Here is a 19,539-nt window from a genome sequence, read left to right as displayed (position 1 = left end):
CTATAATTTAAGAAATGTTTCAATTTGATTATTTTGTTAATGAACCTTTTTTCTTATATAAACAAAATTCCTTATGGAGCAGTAGGACATCCTGCGTTGCTAGGTCAGGAAATCGAGCCTCTTAAAAATGCTGTACGCTGATTGGTCCGTAACTGTCCCATTTTAGGCAAAAACAGCTGTCCCGATTTCCCGATTACGACTCTTTTTTTAAAAAGTTCATACTGTCTAAATGAATTGATCTAAAATTCTAATTTTTGTTTTAACAAGCGATCCACGATTCAAGTAGACCGAAATCATGGAGGGGCTTTCCAGATCTAAATCCGGAAAAGGCCTTAAAAATATAAAAAAAATATAGGCATGTTTGTCTTCGCACGCCGGATTTACCTGCGTTTGCAGAATTACAAAATTCCCACCCGATTAGGAGTTATTTAGCTCTAAAGTTTGGGTTTTTTGAATTTTGTCAGAAAGTGGGGGGGCTTTAACATCCATTTTCGGAAAAGCGGGGGAACTAGGGAAAAAACTAATTTTTTCAAAAGGTTTGTTGCATACTCAACCACCGAAATCCAAAAGGAATTTCCTTTCCGGATTTTATTGGTTGAGATATGACTGATTTAGTGAAAGGATAATTTAGCTGGTTTCCCTCCCTGGCTTGCAGCCATTTTTTCGTACGGTCCGCTGCGCTCCTGGCGGAAGCCAGCAGAAGGTCTTATACATCGGCCAATAAGAAATCTGGGTCCACTATATATGAAGGCCTGTATAAATGCAATGGGTCTAATGTGAAGGCCGATATATAAGACCTTCTGCTGGCTTCCGCCAGGAGCGCAGCGGACCGTACGAAAAAATGGCTGCAAGCCAGGGAGGGAAACCAGCTAAATTATCCTTTCACTAAATCAGTCATGTCTCAACCAATAAAATCCAGAAAGGAAATTCCTTTTGGATTTCGGTGGTTGAGTATGCAACAAACCTTTTGAAAAAATTAGTTTTTTCCCTAGTTCCCCCGCTTTTCCGAAAATGGATGTCAAAGCCCCCCCCACTTTCTGACAAAATTCAAAAAACCCAAACTTTAGAGCTAAATAACTCCTAATCGGGTGGGAATTTTGTAATTCTGCAAACGCAGGTAAATCCGGCGTGCGAAGACAAACATGCCTATATTTTATTTATATTTTTAAGGCCTTTTCCGGATTTAGATCTGGAAAGCCCCTCCATGATTTCGGTCTACTTGAATCGTGGATCGCTTGTTAAACGATCAAGAAATGAATCAGCTTCATTTCCATATTAAATTTACATGCCATTAGCGTTTATTTCTTTCTATAAACATAAAATGGCGGAGACAAAAATTTCTAAAAAAAACCGTTTTTTTAGTTTTGTCAATAACTCATGCAGTTATTGACAAAAATCAACCAAATTTCATGCCAAAGTAGATTATACAGATTTACATAACATACTAAAAAATTGTAAAGTTTTATTAACATCTACTATTTTTCCCCCCACTGTCCCTTTTGACCCGGTGTCCCGTTTTACTCCAGTCTCCCCTATAATATTCTTAATATTCCTTTTGTTAAATTAAAAGGTTTGGGATATCACTGGAATTAGTGTATATTCAGACCGTTACAAAAGATTGGTCTTTTCAGCATACCGCATTGCTGTTTATAAAAGCGTAAATGTGCTTCGTTAACAAGTTTTTTGCCTCCATCTACTCCCAGTTACTAAGATTGAAAATGTCTTTTATCGCTTTCTAAGCTCAGTGCCTACAGTCATCAACAAACGTGATACCCAAAAACTTATAAAAAAAAATGTTTTGGTATGTGCGGCAAACATGAATAACAAATGAAAAATGGTCCATATCTTCTTGGTGCCAGCATTACTTGAGAATAAAGAACGGCGCAAATCTGGCAAGGCGGCCCAGAATTTCTCCGGAAACTTGAATCAGATTGCCATACGGACCTGCTTTGGATGGCCGCGCCCACAGAGCTCAAAACAACTAAACTGTATCATGACCAAACAACTCCTGATCTGTTTGATAGGTTGGCAGTCAGCTTAGACCAGTTTAATATTTCGTCTTTCTTAAAGCTAGAAGGAAACACGGAGGATCTTATTAAACGGAATCCTTCCAGGAGAACCATGGTCGAGGAAAACGAGGAAACCCCTTCGTTCTTTTCTCATCTGTTGGCTTTAAGTCGGAAACTCGGACAAGACGGAGATTTACGCTTTGGCGGTCGGATCGACAGAGTAAAAAAACTGCCCTATATGATGCCTACAACCCTCTTTTACTGTTCGGCAACATCTTTTACTGTTCGCAAAAGGTAGTTTGGTGGGGAAAGGGAGTAGTGATGGCGAGCAAAGATAACACGAATTTAGACGAAAAGTATACCTTTTTGACTGGCATACGATACGACGCGTCAAGCTCAAGGACGTTGCCGTGCGTCAGGGCGTTGACACCCTAGCGGTGTTGTACCAAAGCGCAACAGCCGCTTCGTTCACAACCCTACCCGCCAGATAAAGGAGTGGAAGACATCTATTGCAGATGCATCACGCAGGGACCGACAATTTATTCCCCAACTTTTTTGGATTATTCGGGGGAGAGAGCTGGCTAAGAAGGTACAGTATGAAATGTTACGGAGTATGAAACTGTTCGCCGAGATCGCCAGATTTCTCAACTCTCGCCCTTAAACCTGAGACGCTAGTTATGACTCGGAAAACTTGAATGAGCGCGAGGGAGAGTGATAAAAATGGCGACTTGGCTGGGTGGGAAATCGATCAAATGATGATACTAGATCACTAATAACTCGGCCAATAAAATCAGGAAAAAAGATTTCGTTTAGAATTTGCATTGAGGGGTGGCCGAGCAATCTTTTGAAAGAGTTTTTTTTATTTTCACTTTTTTTTTAAGTGATTACAAAGGCCTCCCCAAATCGACGAAATTTGAAAACCCAAACTTTCAAATTAATTACCTCCCGAACGGCAGGGAATATTACATTTCTGAAATAACAGGCAAATCCGGAGTCTAAAACTAGATAGGCCTGTATTTTTTTTTTTTTTTTACAATTTTAGATCCCATAGTGGAATAAGAAAAAAAGGTGGGTCCACGGATTTGCTGCGGTTGAGGGGTGGATTGCTTGTTAAAAAATGATTTTGAATTATGAACTTTAAAGATAAAGTCATCTTCTACCCTACATATACCTAAAGGTCTTGAGACTCTCAAGAACGTGCCCTTTTTTTCACCTTAAAATTTCCAGATTTTTACTCTGGCATTTAGGCAGTCCTGGAATAAATTTACATTTCGCTTATGAGCATATTCTTTAAAAGAGATAGGTATTTAAAGGTATAGGTAAAAAAGAGTCTCTTTTTTACCTATCCTTTCTTGCTGTATTGTAATGAAATTATCCAATTCAGTTGTAATGTGAACATCTTGGTGAACATAAAGAACATTGTGTAAAGTGTATACTGCTCTAGTTATTAACGTAATGGAATATATTGTCATCAGTCATCAGATACCGGAATAAGCACACCGAAACAAAGTTTGGAGAGGGGTTTCAATGCAAGAATCGCATAGTTAATGATCAAATTTTGATAGAATTGATCTAATATTGCATGCTTCCTCAAATCGCCAACATCTTCCTTGATTGTAAAAAATGACGGGTTTTTTGTAGCAATCACCTTTTTTGGTCAACACTAAAATATTGGGGAAATCCTTGATGTGTTTCATTCTAAGAATATTGAGAAGGGTGCACTTAGGGTGCATCCACTAAGAACAACTCTTCTGTCAGATCTGTCGAAATCCGAAATAAAATCACTCGCCGTACTCAGGTGCTAAAAGCATTCATCCCTAGCGGCCTGCTTTGCTTATTTTTATTTTAGAAGAAAACTTAAATTTTCCACAATCGTTTTCCAAAATTTCCGTTGCCATGACACCACGATGTGGCCAGGCCTCAACCTCCTCAAAGTAAACACGAAAATGGGAAAAAAAGTGATTGTGGAAAATTGAAGTTTCACTTTGAGAGTTCAAAAATTGCAAAGTATAGGTCACGTAATAGAGAAGTTTTGCGCTTGGAGGAGGTGGCTGATTCCATTTCGCCAGAACACACAGAAGGGTCGCACGCTTTGTAGCCGTAATTGAAGAAGGTTAATTATGGAGGGGGGGGGGGGGGGTATCTACTGTACTTCGTGATGAGTCCAAATCATAAGCCCAAGTCACGAGAAACAGCCATGTTAATCATTATCCTGCATTTAATGTGTGATTGTAAAATAAAGTGAAAACATCCTATTAAGACAGTGCAGTCAATCTACTTATAATATAGTGAATCCTTTATAGTACTGTACGTGGATAACTAAATTGAAAAAAAATAGTTAAGTTTAAACTGTCAGAAAGGATAAAGACATTGCAGGTGAATATATATTGTTATAACGCGGCGCTCTCAGTATCGGGCACTTCTTTAATAGCCGGTTGTTCGGCGGTTGTTCGATGGACGACACGGCGGAGGTCGGGAGCGGCCACGCTGCGAAGACTTCGTGACCGCTCAAACAACGACGGCTCAGTATATATTGGCTCGCTCGGGTCTTGAAAAGCCCGCGATTGCTGCTTGTGTTGTCCTTTTCTGCTGACTGCTCGATCTGCTACTTCTCCTTCTCCAAAGTCCAGCTCAGTTTGCCTGTCACCGACAGTAGATTCTGGTGGTGTGCTGCAAATACAAATGCAGTCGATGGAATTTTAGAAATTGAATTAGCCAGAATTAGCCTTCTTACTAAAATACATACCGCAAGTCAAAGGCACGATTAATAAAAGCGAAATTCCGAGCTGAAGGAGTATGATGAAACAAGTTGCGCTGCCGCTGTTGACCGTAGGTGTTATGACTCAACATAGAGTGTGGTGCCGTTGCATCTGCTCCCGCATTTTTGAAGTGTAGTAAACGGTAACGTCTACAGCAAGAAAATGGAAAATTTATTCCCTACGAATAACAAAATTGCGTGCCATGTAAAGAACCTGAAACAAAGGCCGGCCACAAATGAAGATGCTATTAAGATGAGCAGTATGATGCCTAACGAAGTTATGAGGCTGTAATATTCTACACGAGACAGACAAATATCTAGCTTCTGAAGACTGACAGTGTTTTCAGGAATCTCGTCACGATTAGCATAAACCTGATAAGCAATCATTTTAAGTTAGATAAGTGCATGAGATCAACAGTCTACTCTATATCATTTTAAATATTGAAAATTTACCCTAAGCATTTCCATAACGAGTTCCTCTTCATTCGTGTCCTCTATGGGTTTCATGGTACTGCTGCTACTGCTGCTAGACAAACTTAACCAGGCAGGTTTGTTCAAAGCAAAACCGGCCGGGGAATCACGCCGTTTTCGGCCGTAAGACTGTCCAGAACCACGGCCCGGTACGTTATTGGTATTACAAAAAACCTTAAAAAAAAAACGCATTTATTGTCAATCATCAACATTTCCGAAAAACAATTTAAGAAATTAAACTGAGTTTGCTTACTGGTTGGCATCCGCCTCGACAAGATTTCACGGTGGCTTCAAAAACTAAAAAATTGGATTCGGGTATTTTGAAAGCGTTGAAGGCTGCCTCCAAACCTTCGCCGCTCCTGGCGCGATCTAGAGATGGAAAGATTCCGTCGTCCACAGGACACCTGTTAATAGATAAGTACATCATTAAATTTTTCGTGTCAAGACATTAAAAATTTAAAAAAATACCCAAAACGATCGATCAGCTGAACACTCTTGCCGGTGTATGGATCTTTAGCTATGACGTTTGTGGCGAAAATATCGGCAATTAGGTTATAGCCCTGCAACGATTCGAGCTTGAAGGTGAGAGGATCACCAACAGCGATGGTAGTGGTCGGTCGCCCTTGATACATGATAAGTAGTCGAACGCGCGAATCCAGGATGTTCTGCGCTGGAAGGAATTCGATTGGTGTAGGACTACCAGATCTAAAATACAACGATTCGTCATCAGTCCATTCAAAATTTAGCTAGAAAATCATTCTTTAATTACCCAGCGCCAATATAACCAGAAGTGACGACAGCTTCACCAGGTCCACCGTACAAACACGTGAGATTGTAACGCTTGTCACGAGCGGTTTGAACCATCTCGCTGAATTGGACAACTATTATATTGGTCAATATGTCTCCATGCTGTCCAAAAAATGATAATGCATTACTGTTGTGTTTAAAATATAATATTAACATTGATGTTAATATTGGAAGCTTACTCTCTGTGATCCGCAGTCAGGAAAACCTCTGGGACCTGTGATTCGCAAAACATTGGTAAGGCCCCCTGTACCACGAAAGAAACATCGATCGTAGAATCCGTAAGTGTAAATTCGTCCAGTGAACGGTTCCGGGGTGCGCAATGTGAACTCCATACCGTCCTCATTGCATACTTGGCTCACTACAATATTACAAATTTGGATTATTTTCACGTCAAAAAATCTTTTAAAAAATCTTTAAAAAAACAGCTAATACCGTCAAGGCAGTCAGATGTTTGAGAACGTTCGTAAAAATCATAATCGCCATTGGTTTCAAAGAAGGACGGATTACTCGTGTCTAATTCGCGAGTTGATCGATCGCTAAGCTCACAGTTTTCTCGTTCCCCGCCAATTGCGTTCGAAAAGAAAGGCAAACGACTAGGAGAAAATAAAGGATTTAGGTTTTATTTTAAATTTGAAAAATGAAAATTTTGATTGTGTAGTACTAGAAATTGAAGGAAATGCAACGGAAATCGCGCGCTGTTTGACACTCACGCTCACACTGGGCTAGGGACGGTGCCACCAAGTAGCGTTTAACGTATATTCGTCGAAGGCGCATGCGCGTGGCGGCCTTTGAAAAATGAAATTTGTTATGGTGGTTTCATTCTAGAATACTCGCAAAATGTACCGTACCTGGCGAAATCCATCGTGTTCTCGTCCAGGTTCACACCGAGGACGATTTCCCAGTTGATTTCCTCCGGGAAGAATTCCCAATCCCGTCGAAGATCCTCCCGGCAATCCTCCTGGGCTAATACCGCTCCCTGCTGGCCATGGCCCCGCATAGTACGGATCATCTACAGTGCAATCACGGAAATGTTAGACCATCTAAATCTCTCAAAGATACCACAACCAGGCTTTGCAGTAAAATTAATAAATAATGTGTTGTAGCGATGTGCGTGGGTTAAAAAAAAAATCAACCAACCACCAGCAAAAGCTATTAAATACAATTCGTGCAGTATTGAAATTAGTATTTGAGTTTTGTATTCTGACTTGACTTCCTTATAATGGAAAATAAATCCGCAACCTTCTATCCCGATATCGTACTAATGTAGCTAAATAAAACTACGAAGATTCAGGAACATCTAAATGGTTGCATAGGAAGTATAGATAATAGGTTCTACATTGCTGTTTCCAACACTGATATATAGATGGACTACGGCGGATGGGCTCATTAAAACCTGATTGTATTTCTGGAACAATCCCTGGCGGCCAGCTTCCAGCAGGAACGGCAGAACTCGCAGCAAAACCGCCAACTGCTGACGAACCAGTAATTTCACCGAATTCTTCCGGGCGGTTCACGAAGCTCGACGAACTCTCAAATACTGTTTCGTTCATAACTACAGTGTTTCAAGTGCGCGTGTTGTGATTATTTGTTAGCACGTAAATCTTAGATTATGAATTTAATGTCAAATAGATTTATACAACTAATAAGCCAAATATAAGATGACGATTGTGTGGTAAATGAGATTTTTAGTAGTATAAATAAGTAAAACGGTATTTGGTAGGTGACACAATTATTCATTGATGCATGTGTCCTGTGATTCCTTATGAGGCAAACGGAGCTGTATTCATGCATTTAGTGATTTGCAAATAACGTTCATTGACTGTTAATTTGTATCTTGCTTTTTTTTTGTAATATGCAGCGTGAGTATAGGCAAGTGTTACGTTTTGCGATTGATATCAAATAAGATTTAAGACAGCTTTTAAAACCTTGCTGACTGCCGCCGGGCATGATAAAAGGTGGGCGGTAAGGTGTCACAAGCGACGGGTTGTAGTCATCTATAGAGCTTGGACCGAGTCCGCCACCACCAATGACGCCGCCTGCTGACGTTAATTATTTTCTCAATTCATTTACAGATTGTTTAGAAAAAAAAATTGCTGCAACAGTAGCTTTGACTCGATTCAAGCGAAAAATCAGCTTTTATCCGATTCACTTCAAGTTATTTCAAGTTATTTAGAATATAAACGATATGTTGTTATAGATAACTGCTATTCTCATGAATACATATATATATTGTTTATATAAAAATATATGCTTATTAGTAATAAACATTTGCTGTCTTACCTGAGAGGCTTTCATAATAATCGTAATCAGGCTCGTAAATTAGTCGGCCATCCTTTTGATCGGAGCGACTAAGTCGGCATACTCTGAATCGCTCGCTGTACATCGTAGATCGACATCGGTAGCTTGTCTGTTTCATAAATAATGTAACGGTGAGTTTTTACTGAAATTTCCGAGGAAATTTCAAAATTCAGAATATTATTTTAACCTGACGGAGGCATTCGTCGAGACATTCAGCCAACGACCGATCGGTAATTTCCGTTTGGAAATCGGCTGAGAGACGTGAATTACGGTAACGTTGAAATGCCGTTAAAATATCTCTTCGGCGGCCGTCGACAAGAAGTGGTGATGCTTCGCCTTCACCTCGCTGTGATAGCGGATTTACTTCATTTGCTCCTGTTAAGTCCCCACAGAAATATTGCGTCAAATTTATTTTGCCATAACATTAAAAAATACAAATTTTTCATTTTTATGCATTGCAAACTTATTAGTATTCTTAGGACTAATTCAACCGTTCTAGAGATGCATTAAATCTTCGACAGACGCTTTGACACAATTTGAAATTATAAAAAATAAAGGTGACAGTCTGCTTACCAAGGGCCATGCATAGAATTTCAAAGTAGTAATAACCAGTTCCGGTCATCGTGGCCACTTCCTGGTCGCTCAGCGAAGCTGAATCCTCGCTGGAGAGGACGCATGCTTTAGAAATAGGATCGTAGGTCAACGAACGACAGAAATATCTAAGTATTAAAATCATGAAAAGGGTTATTTTTCGATGGTGAAATACTCGTTCAGCATTCAGATGAAACGAAAATATAGTTTAGTACGTGTCTGCCGATAAACATCGGGCTTGGCATTCTTCTATAGTCGTATTTATCATTATTTCAGAGTCGAATGCGGTTAGCATCTGGCCGCGTTCTTCACGAACGAAAGTAAGTTGACCCTCACAGCGACGATCTTCTGAAAGATACCAAATTTTCAAAACATTTTTAGACTTCGTAAATTTATGAATCGGGGGGAAACACCTAAACAGCCTTCTAAAGTAAAGGAAAATTAAATTTAAAAAAAATATACCTGATAAACAGGTATTTTCTAGATATTCGAATCCAGGATCGTCTTCATATTGTTCGGGATGAGTGCGGCGCGTGTATCGGCTTAACGAACACGTCCTCGACGTACTGTCGTACGAAATAGAGCGACAGACGAAGCTGTATTCATTCAGACATCTACGGTGAAAAGTTCAGAGATTCGTGGATATTTGTTCTCCGTTCAATCAAACATTGAAATAATTTTTAAAGAAATCGCGTACTTATCCTCGCATTCGGTACGATTATTCACAAAGTACTCTTTCGAACCAGAAGGCCGAAACCGCTTGCGGGTAATTCGATCAAAAACTGATTTCCTATTTGGGCACTCACGCTCAATCCTGGCCGCTGTAGGAATCAGTTCAAATCAAATCAAACTATGAATTACTACTTAATTAACCAACATTTCCTTATTATCTGTAAATCTTAAGTCTAAATATGCGCTAATATGTTCATCAAGCAATAAGAGCACCAGAATACGATTTATAACACTTAGGTATTATATGTTAAATGATTAATATTGGACATCAGACTTACAACTTAAGCAGACCTCGCTGTATAGAAAATGACCGGGTAAGTTGACGAGGGCCCCTAGTCCTTCTGGGCGGGGCAGTTCTCGCGACAAGAAACAGACAGACTCGTCATATTCTACAGCACCGGCCACTGACGGTGATGTTGACGGGGAATTGAAAGGAGCGGGCAGTGAATTGGGAAGTGTCAGGCGCTTGCCCGGTTGAAAATCAAATGAACTGCAAGTTCGCACAAGGTTATTGGCTGCCGTTCGATCACGAAGACACAGATCTTGACATCTCGTTAACACTTGCATCGGAGGAGATGCATCCCGTACCTGCAAAAGTGAAAACATTTTAAAGGACTTGATTGTTTCTCTGTCTGTTACTTGAATCCAAATTTGAGAACTAAATAAGATGATGTGACGTTTGTTCATACCACATCGTCGTCGTAGCCTTGGAGCTGTTGATGGGGCAATTTCTCGTACACTATTCGACCCAATCCAAAGTTGCAAGACGTTTGAGCTGAAATTTAAAAATGTTCATTTTGGAATTGGTTAATTTCGTTTATTTTGAAAAAGTCAAATAGGTCTGATATTTTAAATTTTATAGTCTAATTTTTAAAAGAAGAAAAATTCGAAATTTAATTTGAGTATTTAAATTTAGTCTATATACATTTAAGCCGATATTCTCCCCTATTATTTGAAACATTCACTATTTCCTGCTGTCAATCATATTTACTGTACGCCTTATTCAAATACTGATCCCCTTAAAATCGAGTTTAATTGCAAACAAACGAAAGGGCATTTTTTTTTTTTAATTTATTTCAATCGTGCGTAGATGCTTTTAACCTCAATCTGTTACAAAAAGGATGGCGGTGGAGGGAGAGCGGCAAAGGGTATTATTAAAACTGACGGACATCCTGTTCCTGCTGCGGAACGACGCCGTGTGTATATCGGAACCAGTACGCCACCGCTCTATGACTCAATCCCTCTTAGACTAACTGCCGCGCATATGGCCCAAATGCGAGACAAAACATTTCCACCCCTCTTATTCTTTCGTTATACACCGCCACATTTCCACGTACGACCGTCTCTTGTAACGTGTACTTCCGAGCGGAAAATTCCACTCGTAAATGTCAATCTCGTTTCTCCCCCCACAGCGAATAAGGATTGACGGGGGATAAGTTGGGGTCTCACCACTGTGCATATAATTACCTTGTCTCAACCTATTTTACCGTCGGTTAGTTTTTCATTTAATGACTGCATTGGTTTAGATCTGTACTATCTACTCAAATCAAACACCTTATACTCGATCAGAAAGCGTAGAATTAAAACCGCAGGATGATATCGATTGAAGCCTATGGATGAATTGCACCTCGATGTAATTGTTTTAGATCCCAATCGGTTACGCGTGATTTCTCGAAATTGGCATGTAGGTCCCTTCATTTTCTGTTACGAAACTGGGCGTTGATCCAACCGATATCCTGATCATCAACTTGCATCCATTGTTATTACCATCTATTGAATACCAGAGCTATACCTCATTGGTTTAGCGTCACAGTTGATTACGCGTATCGCATCAACAATTACATCTATTGGGACTCTGCACTGTGCCTAATTAGGAAGATCGCGGGACTGCACGACACACGATTATTGCCGATCGAAGGTTATCGCAGTCCCGATCGATGTGTCCGAGGGTATAGAGACATTCATATTATATCGTGTTGTGTAAGAATATTCGAATGAAAAGGGGGAGAGAGAGAGAGGCGGGAAATGTTTGGGGGTGTGGAAAGAGCTGAAAGAGAAGAGGGGGGAGTCACTTCCGATGTGGAGAAAACGAGGCATGAAAGCAACAGGGAGAGAGAGAGAAAGAGGAGAGAATGAGAGAGAAACAAGAGAATTGTCGATTCATATCCGGTGGTCTATTCAATTCTTTAAACAGCCCGTTGATTTGTTACACTCTATCCCACCACCCTTTCACTCCCACCGATCCAGCGATCCTCATCCTACACGACCGCTCATCATATCGATAGGTGAGATACATACATCTGTCGACCTAATAGTAATAATGATTTTAATGAGTTTTACTCTATAACCGGCGACGCATCTTTCAAATGAAAGTAATTTAGCTCAAAGTAAATGCCCTAAATAGGATGAAAATAACCGAAAATAACGTCAGAAAAAAAGATGCAACAGTCGGTCAACCGGTCAACCGCTATCCACCTGTTGTCCTATACACTTGGAACTGTGACAAGGTGTATCCATGCGGAGCCAAAATATATATATAGAAACTCCGCCTGCTTTTGTCCTCAGTTCGGAAGCCAAGCCGGAAGAATCGCTTAGGCAAAAGGAAATGATGGAGAATTGTGACGGCAACATTTGACGAGTGGCATCGCGTGTTCGTCGGTTTTGATTCAAAAACATAATACGCGCATGCATTCCTATATACTTCTACATCAGTAAGGATCTACCTGGAGGTATAAGCAATTTTTAGAATCTATTTTAGGTCTTTACACTCACGCATCTGATACTATTTAAAATACAACTATAAGTATAGTGCAAAACAAATTCAACTGGGTGAAACATAATGAAACGAACATTTCACAAAGAAAAATTAGATATAATGAATTACCTTCAGTCAGCATGCGCAAGAGAGTGAGAAGAGAAATTGCCTGCACCATGATGAAATGAATTGAGTTATGAACTAGAGTGAATGATCGCATCTTGTGATTCAAAGCCTGATGGGACTAATGGTCGCCCGTCAACCTCACTCGCATGGCACCCGTGTTAAATGGTTTTGGCGAGCGGTTTCGGTAGTCGGTGGTCAAAAGGTGGAAAGAAGAAATGAAAAAAAAAAAAAAAAACAATTTGCCAAGTCGAATCCGCCACAAATTAAAATTAGCCAAAAAATCCCGTCAACTGCCGAACGAAACGACGGAGCGTGAACGCGGGTCTTTTGATTGCGACAGTGTCGACAGAGAGAGAGAGGAGAAAATGGGAACGAGGATTGGAGACACCTGAGAGTCGGTAGCAACTGGATGCAAGTGATGTCCGACGCGGAGACTTTATGGTCACTTGCAGCACATCCCTTCCTATCGTTCCATCCTACGTGAATCCCTACTCACCTGTCCCTTTATTTCTCCGCCCACTTGTTCCAGCCTCCATTGCAAGCAGACAATACCTCATAGCACAGCTAAAAGGGAAAAAAAGAATGTGAGAGAGAGAGAGAGAGACGGACATCAGAGCATCAGAGAGAGAGAGGAACCATAGGACTCCTCATCATTAAGTGACGTCATGGTGCAGCAGAGAGAGTCTGGTCCCGGCAACTGCTGAAACCGGAAGCAGACAGCTGATAGCGGCGCAAATGCGGTGAATACAAAAAAAAAAAGAGGGAAGGAAAAAGAAACGAGACACACACACACACACAAGAGACGAGGGGAAATGAAACATCCTCTCGTCCCTTTTTCCCAATGTTTGTCCACGTTCCATTATATTCTCGGGATCTGCTAGTTAACGGCTCCCCGCGTCCAGCTTTCCCAACTTCATCCAACTCGCTGGTACAACATGGAACAGACACGCAATTACATTTTTACACCATTTTGATAGCAGATCACCGCAACCCTCCCTCAGCAGAGAAAAGCCGCACTGCATGGGATGTCAGTTTAAATTCTACACCATTACGTTCCTATATATAATAAGTCTGGAAATCCAATAGGTTTATGGTTTTAAGGGCATTCGAATTGAACTCATTTTAAATCAAACGAAAGTTTCCTTTAAGTACTGAAACAGAAGGGAAAAAAGAAGAGCGGAAATTTCAATAATAATATAGTGTTATCTGTCGTCGAAAACACAACAGAGTTAGATCTGCGGCTCTGCGCTACTCATAAGTTGACAATTCTTTTTGAAGTTCACACGCAATTCAGAGCCGGAGATTAATGAGCTTTTTCCCTTTTCACCGAAAACCCTTTTGTCTGCTGGTCGGTCGGTCGGGATATATATTTTACCCCGGTATGAATCGAGTCGAAAGGACCGAGGTGGAGGACGTACACTATACAGCCATGCGCGCATATAGAAGCAGCCCTGAACTAAACAAAAAAATTATATATAGTTGGTATTATACATTTGGAAAAAGGTTAGAATTTTGTGAATCTATTTCCGTGCGGCCGGAAGCCGTGTCATGTGTGGGGACACATAACTCTCACTGGAGCGTAGCGAATGAGAAAAAGGTGCAAAGGTTTTTCAATTGAATCAATACCAACTAATTTCCATATCCGGGACAAGGTGACCGTGCCAATTAGCACACTCTCTCAGAAAAGATTTGTCACCGTATCCAATTCTCGATGAAAACATCCGAACAAATAAATAGAAATCAAAGTGCGATGACCCGGAATAGAGCGAAATCCTGTATTGCAAAATTCAATATAACAATCCCCTTTTGTTCCCTCGTCAGAGAACGAACACGCATATAGAAACCAATATATGTAATGGCACACAATTTTTTTGATGGCAACTACAAATGGCTTTTTTGATCATCCATCACTAGTTTAAATCTTTCATTTCAGTTTGAATACAAATCGTCGCCGAAGAGAGCGGTTCCCCATTGCAATTTAACGGGACGTGACGATATCCTGATAATAAAAAAACAAAAACAAAAAAAAACACGCATAATTTCATTAAACTGCCATTTTTAAATTGATCTAAATTGTGTGTGTATACCTGGGGCTAGGCAATTGACGGGTAAGGCGTAAGATCCGATAAAACGACTGGCACCAATAGTTTGGCTGTCTTTAACCGTGAAGCAAATGACGGCCAACTCTGGCGCTCGCAGAAATACTTCGACCGATTCATTCCAGTATGGATTGAACCCATTGTTGGTCACGACGCGAGTGCGAAACGTAAAGGTGTCGGCCGAATGACCCAGAATTTTAATCGTGACGTAAGGGTCGACGATTGAATTTTCGTTATCCCCCACTTTGGGTAAATATTGGCCGCTGATGATCCTTACTTTCAAATATTTGAGCAATTTATCGCGCTCGAGGGCAACCGGAAATTTGTCGTTGATTAAATAATCGGGTTTGAGCACGTAACCACAACTGCCGTTTTGGCGAAAAAATCCGCGGTAGAGTCGCATTTCTTTGCTATTGGTCTGGTAGTTTAACGCCACGATTTGGCTACCAACTGCCCAGTGAGGAAATGGCGAAAAATTGCTCGAGGTAGTTCTCGTCGCTGCGGGATAAATGCGAACCATTTGACGTGTTGTGTGCTTAACGAAAGCATCAGCTGATTCTGCAATCAGATCCGACGCTTTGCCCTCAGAAAAGGAGGAAATGTGATAGCACTCATCTGTCGGTTTCACGAGAATAATAAAACAATCAAACGGAATTTTTAATGATGTACGGTTCAAATGAATATTACACATGGATATCAGATTTACCTTTATTCAGGCTGTGGGAAAAGCTGTGAAACTTGACGGCTTCGCAAATATTGATCATGTCTAGCAGATCCTTTGCAACCGGTTGCAAAATTGACTACCAAAAATCAAGAGAAAATCTAATTTCTATTTTCTCTGAAATTTGTTTTTCATCTCTCCAAAATTACCTTATTCTCGCTCGCGTTTTTCGGAGGAACGACCGGCGGGTTTGAAGTTGGGCTTTTCCCGGTAGGTTGCTCTTCCTGTGCCGGAACAGGAGAAGAAGACGGACTGGCATTGGCTGCAGGGGCTACAGGGACTGCAGGCAAAGGTAGACTCTGCGGTACACCATGCGTATACTTTTTAGCTTTGATGACGATCTTATTTCGAAGCTGCTCAGGAGACGGAAGCACTTTCATATCCTTGACGTCCATGAGGCACAGGAGATCTATTAAATAATCATTTGTAATAGATTAAATTGACATTCGTTTTAAGGGATACCCCATCAGGTCTACCTCCTATGGCATCTTTGATCTGAGTGGCCAGCACAGCTTGTTGTTCCAGGCTGAGGTGATTTTCGAATGACAGAAAGAGAGGGTATGTAGACGCCTTGAAAGCGAATGGCTTTACAGCGTCGTTCAGAACATCTTTGACTGGAACGCTGCCAGTCAAAGTATTTCCGTGGTAGATGATCGGTTCTCCTTCGGGTCCATCCCAAAGATCCACTAAAGAAAAAAAAAAAAAAACATTATTCAACAACTGTCACAGCGAGATGGAAGTATTTTATATTACGTTCTATGCAACGACATCCATTCTTCAGAGCCGATATGTAGGCCTCGATACTGCTATCGCTGGTCAGTTGATTTCCTGTTAAATACCTGTGTCACGAAAAAAAGAAAAATTTGTTATTAACATCCCAATCAAAATTTGACGCAATCAAGGAATATTCGAGATTTTGTAAAAAGAGAAAAAAACAAAAAACAAAAAAACAAGTACGTGTTGTGGGATGAAGCCATAAAATAGTGAGAGAGAGGACGGGTCATATCCTGGATCACTCCATCACGGTGACCTTCATCCAGGACATCGAACATGGGAGACGTCATTAGCGCCGTAAAACCTGAACGTGCGAATAAGAAAAGGAAATGAATGGAGTTGAAACCGTGAAAATTTGAGCGCACAAGTTAAATAAGAAACGGGCGTCGTTTCCCATTCGAGGAGGGAATTCAATTATACCGGCGAGAGTCATCCTCCCCATTTCTTTGGAAGGCGATGGATCAAAACGGCGAATCAATCCGACGGCGAATTCCGCATTGACTTCTTTCATCGACTGTTCTTTTTCTAGAAATTGTCTCAGGCCGTTTGGCGACATTGAAGCCCCGTCTTCTTCCGAGTATCTAATAATAAATCATTTAATAAACCCAATTGAATTTTACAGAAAATTATTTTAGAATTTACTTTCTGAATAAGGTCTCAATCTCTGGTCGGACGAGAAGCAACTGATAAAACTGGATAAACTCTTCAGCATCAATTGCCTGTTCCCCTTTGATTTTTCTCTTGTTCACATTGGAAATCTAGAAACAATCAGATAAAAGTTTACCAAATAATTTCAAGCAATCATATGTATAATCACAGTATAATGTCTACCTGAAATAATTTCATGGCTGTTTCCGGATCAACCTTAATGTTAAGATGCAATAAAAGTTCGCAGCATTCTTCGAAATGTAATGCGCCAGAACCGTCTTTATCCGCCTTATTAAACAACAGCTTCAACCATCTGGAAAATGATGAAAAGATAATATGAATCCCTTGACTAATAAGAGATTATTATTTGAAATACTAATACAGTGTTGCCACAACACTTGAAACGTTAATTGGAAACCAGAAACTGGCCAGGAATTTTATTATAATCTCTAATGAGCTGGTGTTGTATGATGCTCTTCGACTGGAAATTTAATACTTACTGCTGATCCGATCTGCGTTTCTCAGCCGATTGCACGACGGTTATCAAAGACTTGAATCCTCTGACCCAAGTGGCGGCAGTCTCGGAATCACTGGCCACCAGGTCCAGGCTTTTGTTCGCCTGCCCGTGAATAATCGAAAAACAACAGTCTTCTTTCAGCATCGGTGGCCGCTCGGGATCTTTGGCGCGTTTCTTCTCAGCTTGCCGGCCGGCTCGGTTGAAGATGTCTAGAATCATCAGCAAATTCATTGGAAACTTAATTACCACCATACCATATAATTATGGATTTTGCTATGATCAAAACCAACCCGTTTTCCAGCCTAGTCGAGCATCTTTGATGTCCGAGATGTCGATGTGCTGTTTGGAGTTGCGCCAAAAGGGTTTGTGACTGGGATCGTAGAGTAGACGCATGTTTAGGGTATTAACCCAGTAACGCCGTCGGTACCAAGAGTCACACGCACGAAGTTTCCACAGAACGACGCCCGTGCGAAGAGCGGCTAGGTCAGCGTCGTCGGTTGAAGTACCGGTAGGCGAACTTGCTACCACATCTGTTGTGTATATGAATGAATTAAAAATACATTGGGAAAAAATTACCGGAAGGCGCCCAAACGACGTCAAACATTTGATAAGCAACTGGCAAGAGTTTAAAATAAACAAACAAACTAGAGCGACTCAAAAACCTAGCAAGGGGATTTTATAGTTAAAACATTTCGACGCATAAATCTCTCATTATTTTCTACACAAGTTGAAAGAGAAATACGGCCCCCCTTTTCAGGAAGAGTTACTGCGTTAAGTGACTTACGTTTTAACTGATAAACACCCACACAACTTGCAAGATAAACAAACTTTCAAGATTATTTTATTTTTCTAGAGACTAATTTAGGGCATAGCAAGGGAAAAAGTTTGAAATTGTAGAGTGTAGTCATTGGACGCTTTTGTGTTAACTTTAACGTTAACACGGCCAAACTGAACAATTCAGAGTTTTATTCAACTGAATAATAGCTGGGCATGTTTTTCAGTTGCCGAATTCTTATATCTTGAAGCTTTTCTGGCCGTCATAAAAGCCGCCGTTGATTTCAAAAGCTTGGAAATCTACTTATTATTATTATTATGACTATGGAATCTGCCGCGAGTATTGCGTGTCGACAACACCAATATAAGTTTTTAGGATACGGTTTATTGCTGTGCGCGATTCGTTAGGATTTCCGTAGCAGACACGCAATAGAATGTAAACGGATGATTTGAGATCCCTTGCAATCACACACAACAGCGCAGTACATTAAATCTAATGGCCCAACTCAGTTTTCGTTGAAATGGAAACCGTCTTACTGGGTTTCACGAGGGAATCGTAAGGCGTGTATTTGGTAACACGCCCCGAAATAGCTTTAAAAAAAATGTTGGGAGATTTGACAGACGCCCTCATTTAGTCCGTGACACACAAACAACACACAGCCTCATATAGGTATAACTATAATATGACCCTTGTGATTAATCATGAATATTCAATCAGTCGGTCGGATATCTGATGGTAGTTTATGCTTGGCTTACCTTGAAATTCGGGTGTTTCCTCGAGCAAGTGTGAAGGATAGATTTGGCTTTTGTTGGACGAGACGACGGCCATGATGCTGTTTTGGGTTTTGTATTTCGATCTCGGGGGGTCGCCCGGTCTGTGTGCTGTTTCGGTTAGTTTTAGCCAGAAAACGGACGTGCCAGATTGGGGAAAAACAAAATATCTATAAAAAGTCAAATAATAAAAAGCAACAGCAGCAAAGTCAAGGCGAAAATCTGATGTGTGCACGTCAACCGACACTGCACCAAACACCATCCGGTTTCCCCTTCCTTTCGTTCACGACACACACACACACAGTACACACACTGTTGTTCTCTCCAAAGCGGCAAGACACGAACAGACGAGAGTTCAAGTTACACTCGTTTGTTGTCAAATGTGTATATGTACGTGTGGGTGGGGTGGAGAAAAAATAAAAAGTCTGGACAGAGACTCCTCCGGCTTTTGAAAGAGATCGGCCGGCCCTAGCTGCTGCTGTACTGCCGTGGCACAGAACCTGTTTTGGGGTGGACTTAAAAGATGTTTGTCTGCTATTGCCTTTGGCTCTTTTTCCTCTATCTCTTCTGTCTCCCCCTCTGGGTAATTTCTGCGGAATTTCAATTCTTCAAGAAGAGATAAATATTCTGTTCTTTCGTCTTTCGAAAGCGCCCATAGTGATAGCGCGCGTCAAGACCTTGAGTGAAG

At 40.8% G+C, this 19,539-nt stretch overlaps 2 protein-coding genes across 5 annotated transcripts; both read right to left on the bottom strand.

The window, feature by feature from the left end:
- Nucleotides 1-3,453: 3,453 nt before the first annotated feature.
- On the bottom strand, nt 3,454-13,024 carry LOC124327796. 4 transcript variants are annotated; one of them, XM_046786805.1, is made up of 21 exons: nt 12,551-13,024; nt 10,356-10,441; nt 9,945-10,254; nt 9,632-9,755; nt 9,397-9,548; nt 9,150-9,279; nt 8,917-9,062; nt 8,531-8,718; nt 8,326-8,452; nt 7,439-7,597; nt 6,894-7,054; nt 6,707-6,831; nt 6,478-6,638; nt 6,225-6,403; nt 6,008-6,147; nt 5,707-5,943; nt 5,492-5,642; nt 5,221-5,412; nt 4,982-5,139; nt 4,756-4,917; nt 3,454-4,679 (listed from the first exon to the last, which is right to left on the bottom strand). In XM_046786805.1, exons 1-21 carry the CDS (start codon nt 12,639-12,641, stop codon nt 4,400-4,402), a joined length of 3,459 nt encoding a protein of 1,152 aa, XP_046642761.1. In that variant the 5' UTR covers nt 12,642-13,024; the 3' UTR covers nt 3,454-4,399. The 4 variants fall into 4 exon arrangements, with proteins under 4 accessions (XP_046642761.1, XP_046642771.1, XP_046642753.1 ...); XM_046786815.1 differs by lacking the exon at nt 7,439-7,597 and adding an exon at nt 7,971-8,084 and having other exon boundaries at nt 9,150-9,282; nt 12,551-13,023; XM_046786797.1 differs by having other exon boundaries at nt 9,150-9,282; nt 12,551-13,023.
- A 1,284-nt stretch (nt 13,025-14,308) lies between these two features.
- LOC124313144 (1-phosphatidylinositol 4,5-bisphosphate phosphodiesterase delta-1-like) lies at nt 14,309-19,397 on the bottom strand. Its single transcript, XM_046777901.1, has 13 exons — nt 18,837-19,397; nt 17,597-17,836; nt 17,290-17,515; nt 16,973-17,102; nt 16,784-16,899; nt 16,562-16,722; nt 16,325-16,445; nt 16,121-16,206; nt 15,844-16,053; nt 15,517-15,776; nt 15,353-15,446; nt 14,635-15,261; nt 14,309-14,546 (listed from the first exon to the last, which is right to left on the bottom strand). Exons 1-13 carry the CDS (start codon nt 19,111-19,113, stop codon nt 14,458-14,460), a joined length of 2,637 nt encoding a protein of 878 aa, XP_046633857.1. The 5' UTR covers nt 19,114-19,397; the 3' UTR covers nt 14,309-14,457.
- Nucleotides 19,398-19,539: the final 142 nt, after the last annotated feature.

This window comes from Daphnia pulicaria, chromosome 1, assembly GCF_021234035.1.
Source record: "Daphnia pulicaria isolate SC F1-1A chromosome 1, SC_F0-13Bv2, whole genome shotgun sequence".
Classification (NCBI taxonomy): Eukaryota; Metazoa; Arthropoda; class Branchiopoda; order Diplostraca; family Daphniidae; genus Daphnia; species Daphnia pulicaria.
Note: the sequence above shows the minus strand (reverse complement) of the source record. Positions and strands in the feature narration are given on the sequence as shown.

What these genes read in the sequence shown, in the direction of transcription:
- LOC124313144 (XM_046777901.1), bottom strand. Translation starts at nt 19,113, where the DNA reads ATGGTGTTTGGTGCAGTGTCGGTTGACGTGCACACATCAGATTTTCGC. An exon ending in CAGCCATGAAATTATTTCAG is followed by an intron (nt 16,900 to 16,972) that starts GTAGACATTATA and finishes GATTGTTTCTAG; the next exon opens with ATTTCCAATGTGAACAAGAG. An exon ending in TTCCCACAGCCTGAATAAAG is followed by an intron (nt 15,262 to 15,352) that starts GTAAATCTGATA and finishes TGAAACCGACAG; the next exon opens with ATGAGTGCTATCACATTTCC.
- LOC124327796 (XM_046786797.1), bottom strand. Translation starts at nt 12,641, where the DNA reads ATGCGATCATTCACTCTAGTTCATAACTCAATTCATTTCATCATGGTG. An exon ending in AGAAAATACCTGTTTATCAG is followed by an intron (nt 9,283 to 9,396) that starts GTATATTTTTTT and finishes GGTATCTTTCAG; the next exon opens with AAGATCGTCGCTGTGAGGGT. An exon ending in CGATGTTTATCGGCAGACAC is followed by an intron (nt 9,063 to 9,149) that starts GTACTAAACTAT and finishes TTTAATACTTAG; the next exon opens with ATATTTCTGTCGTTCGTTGA.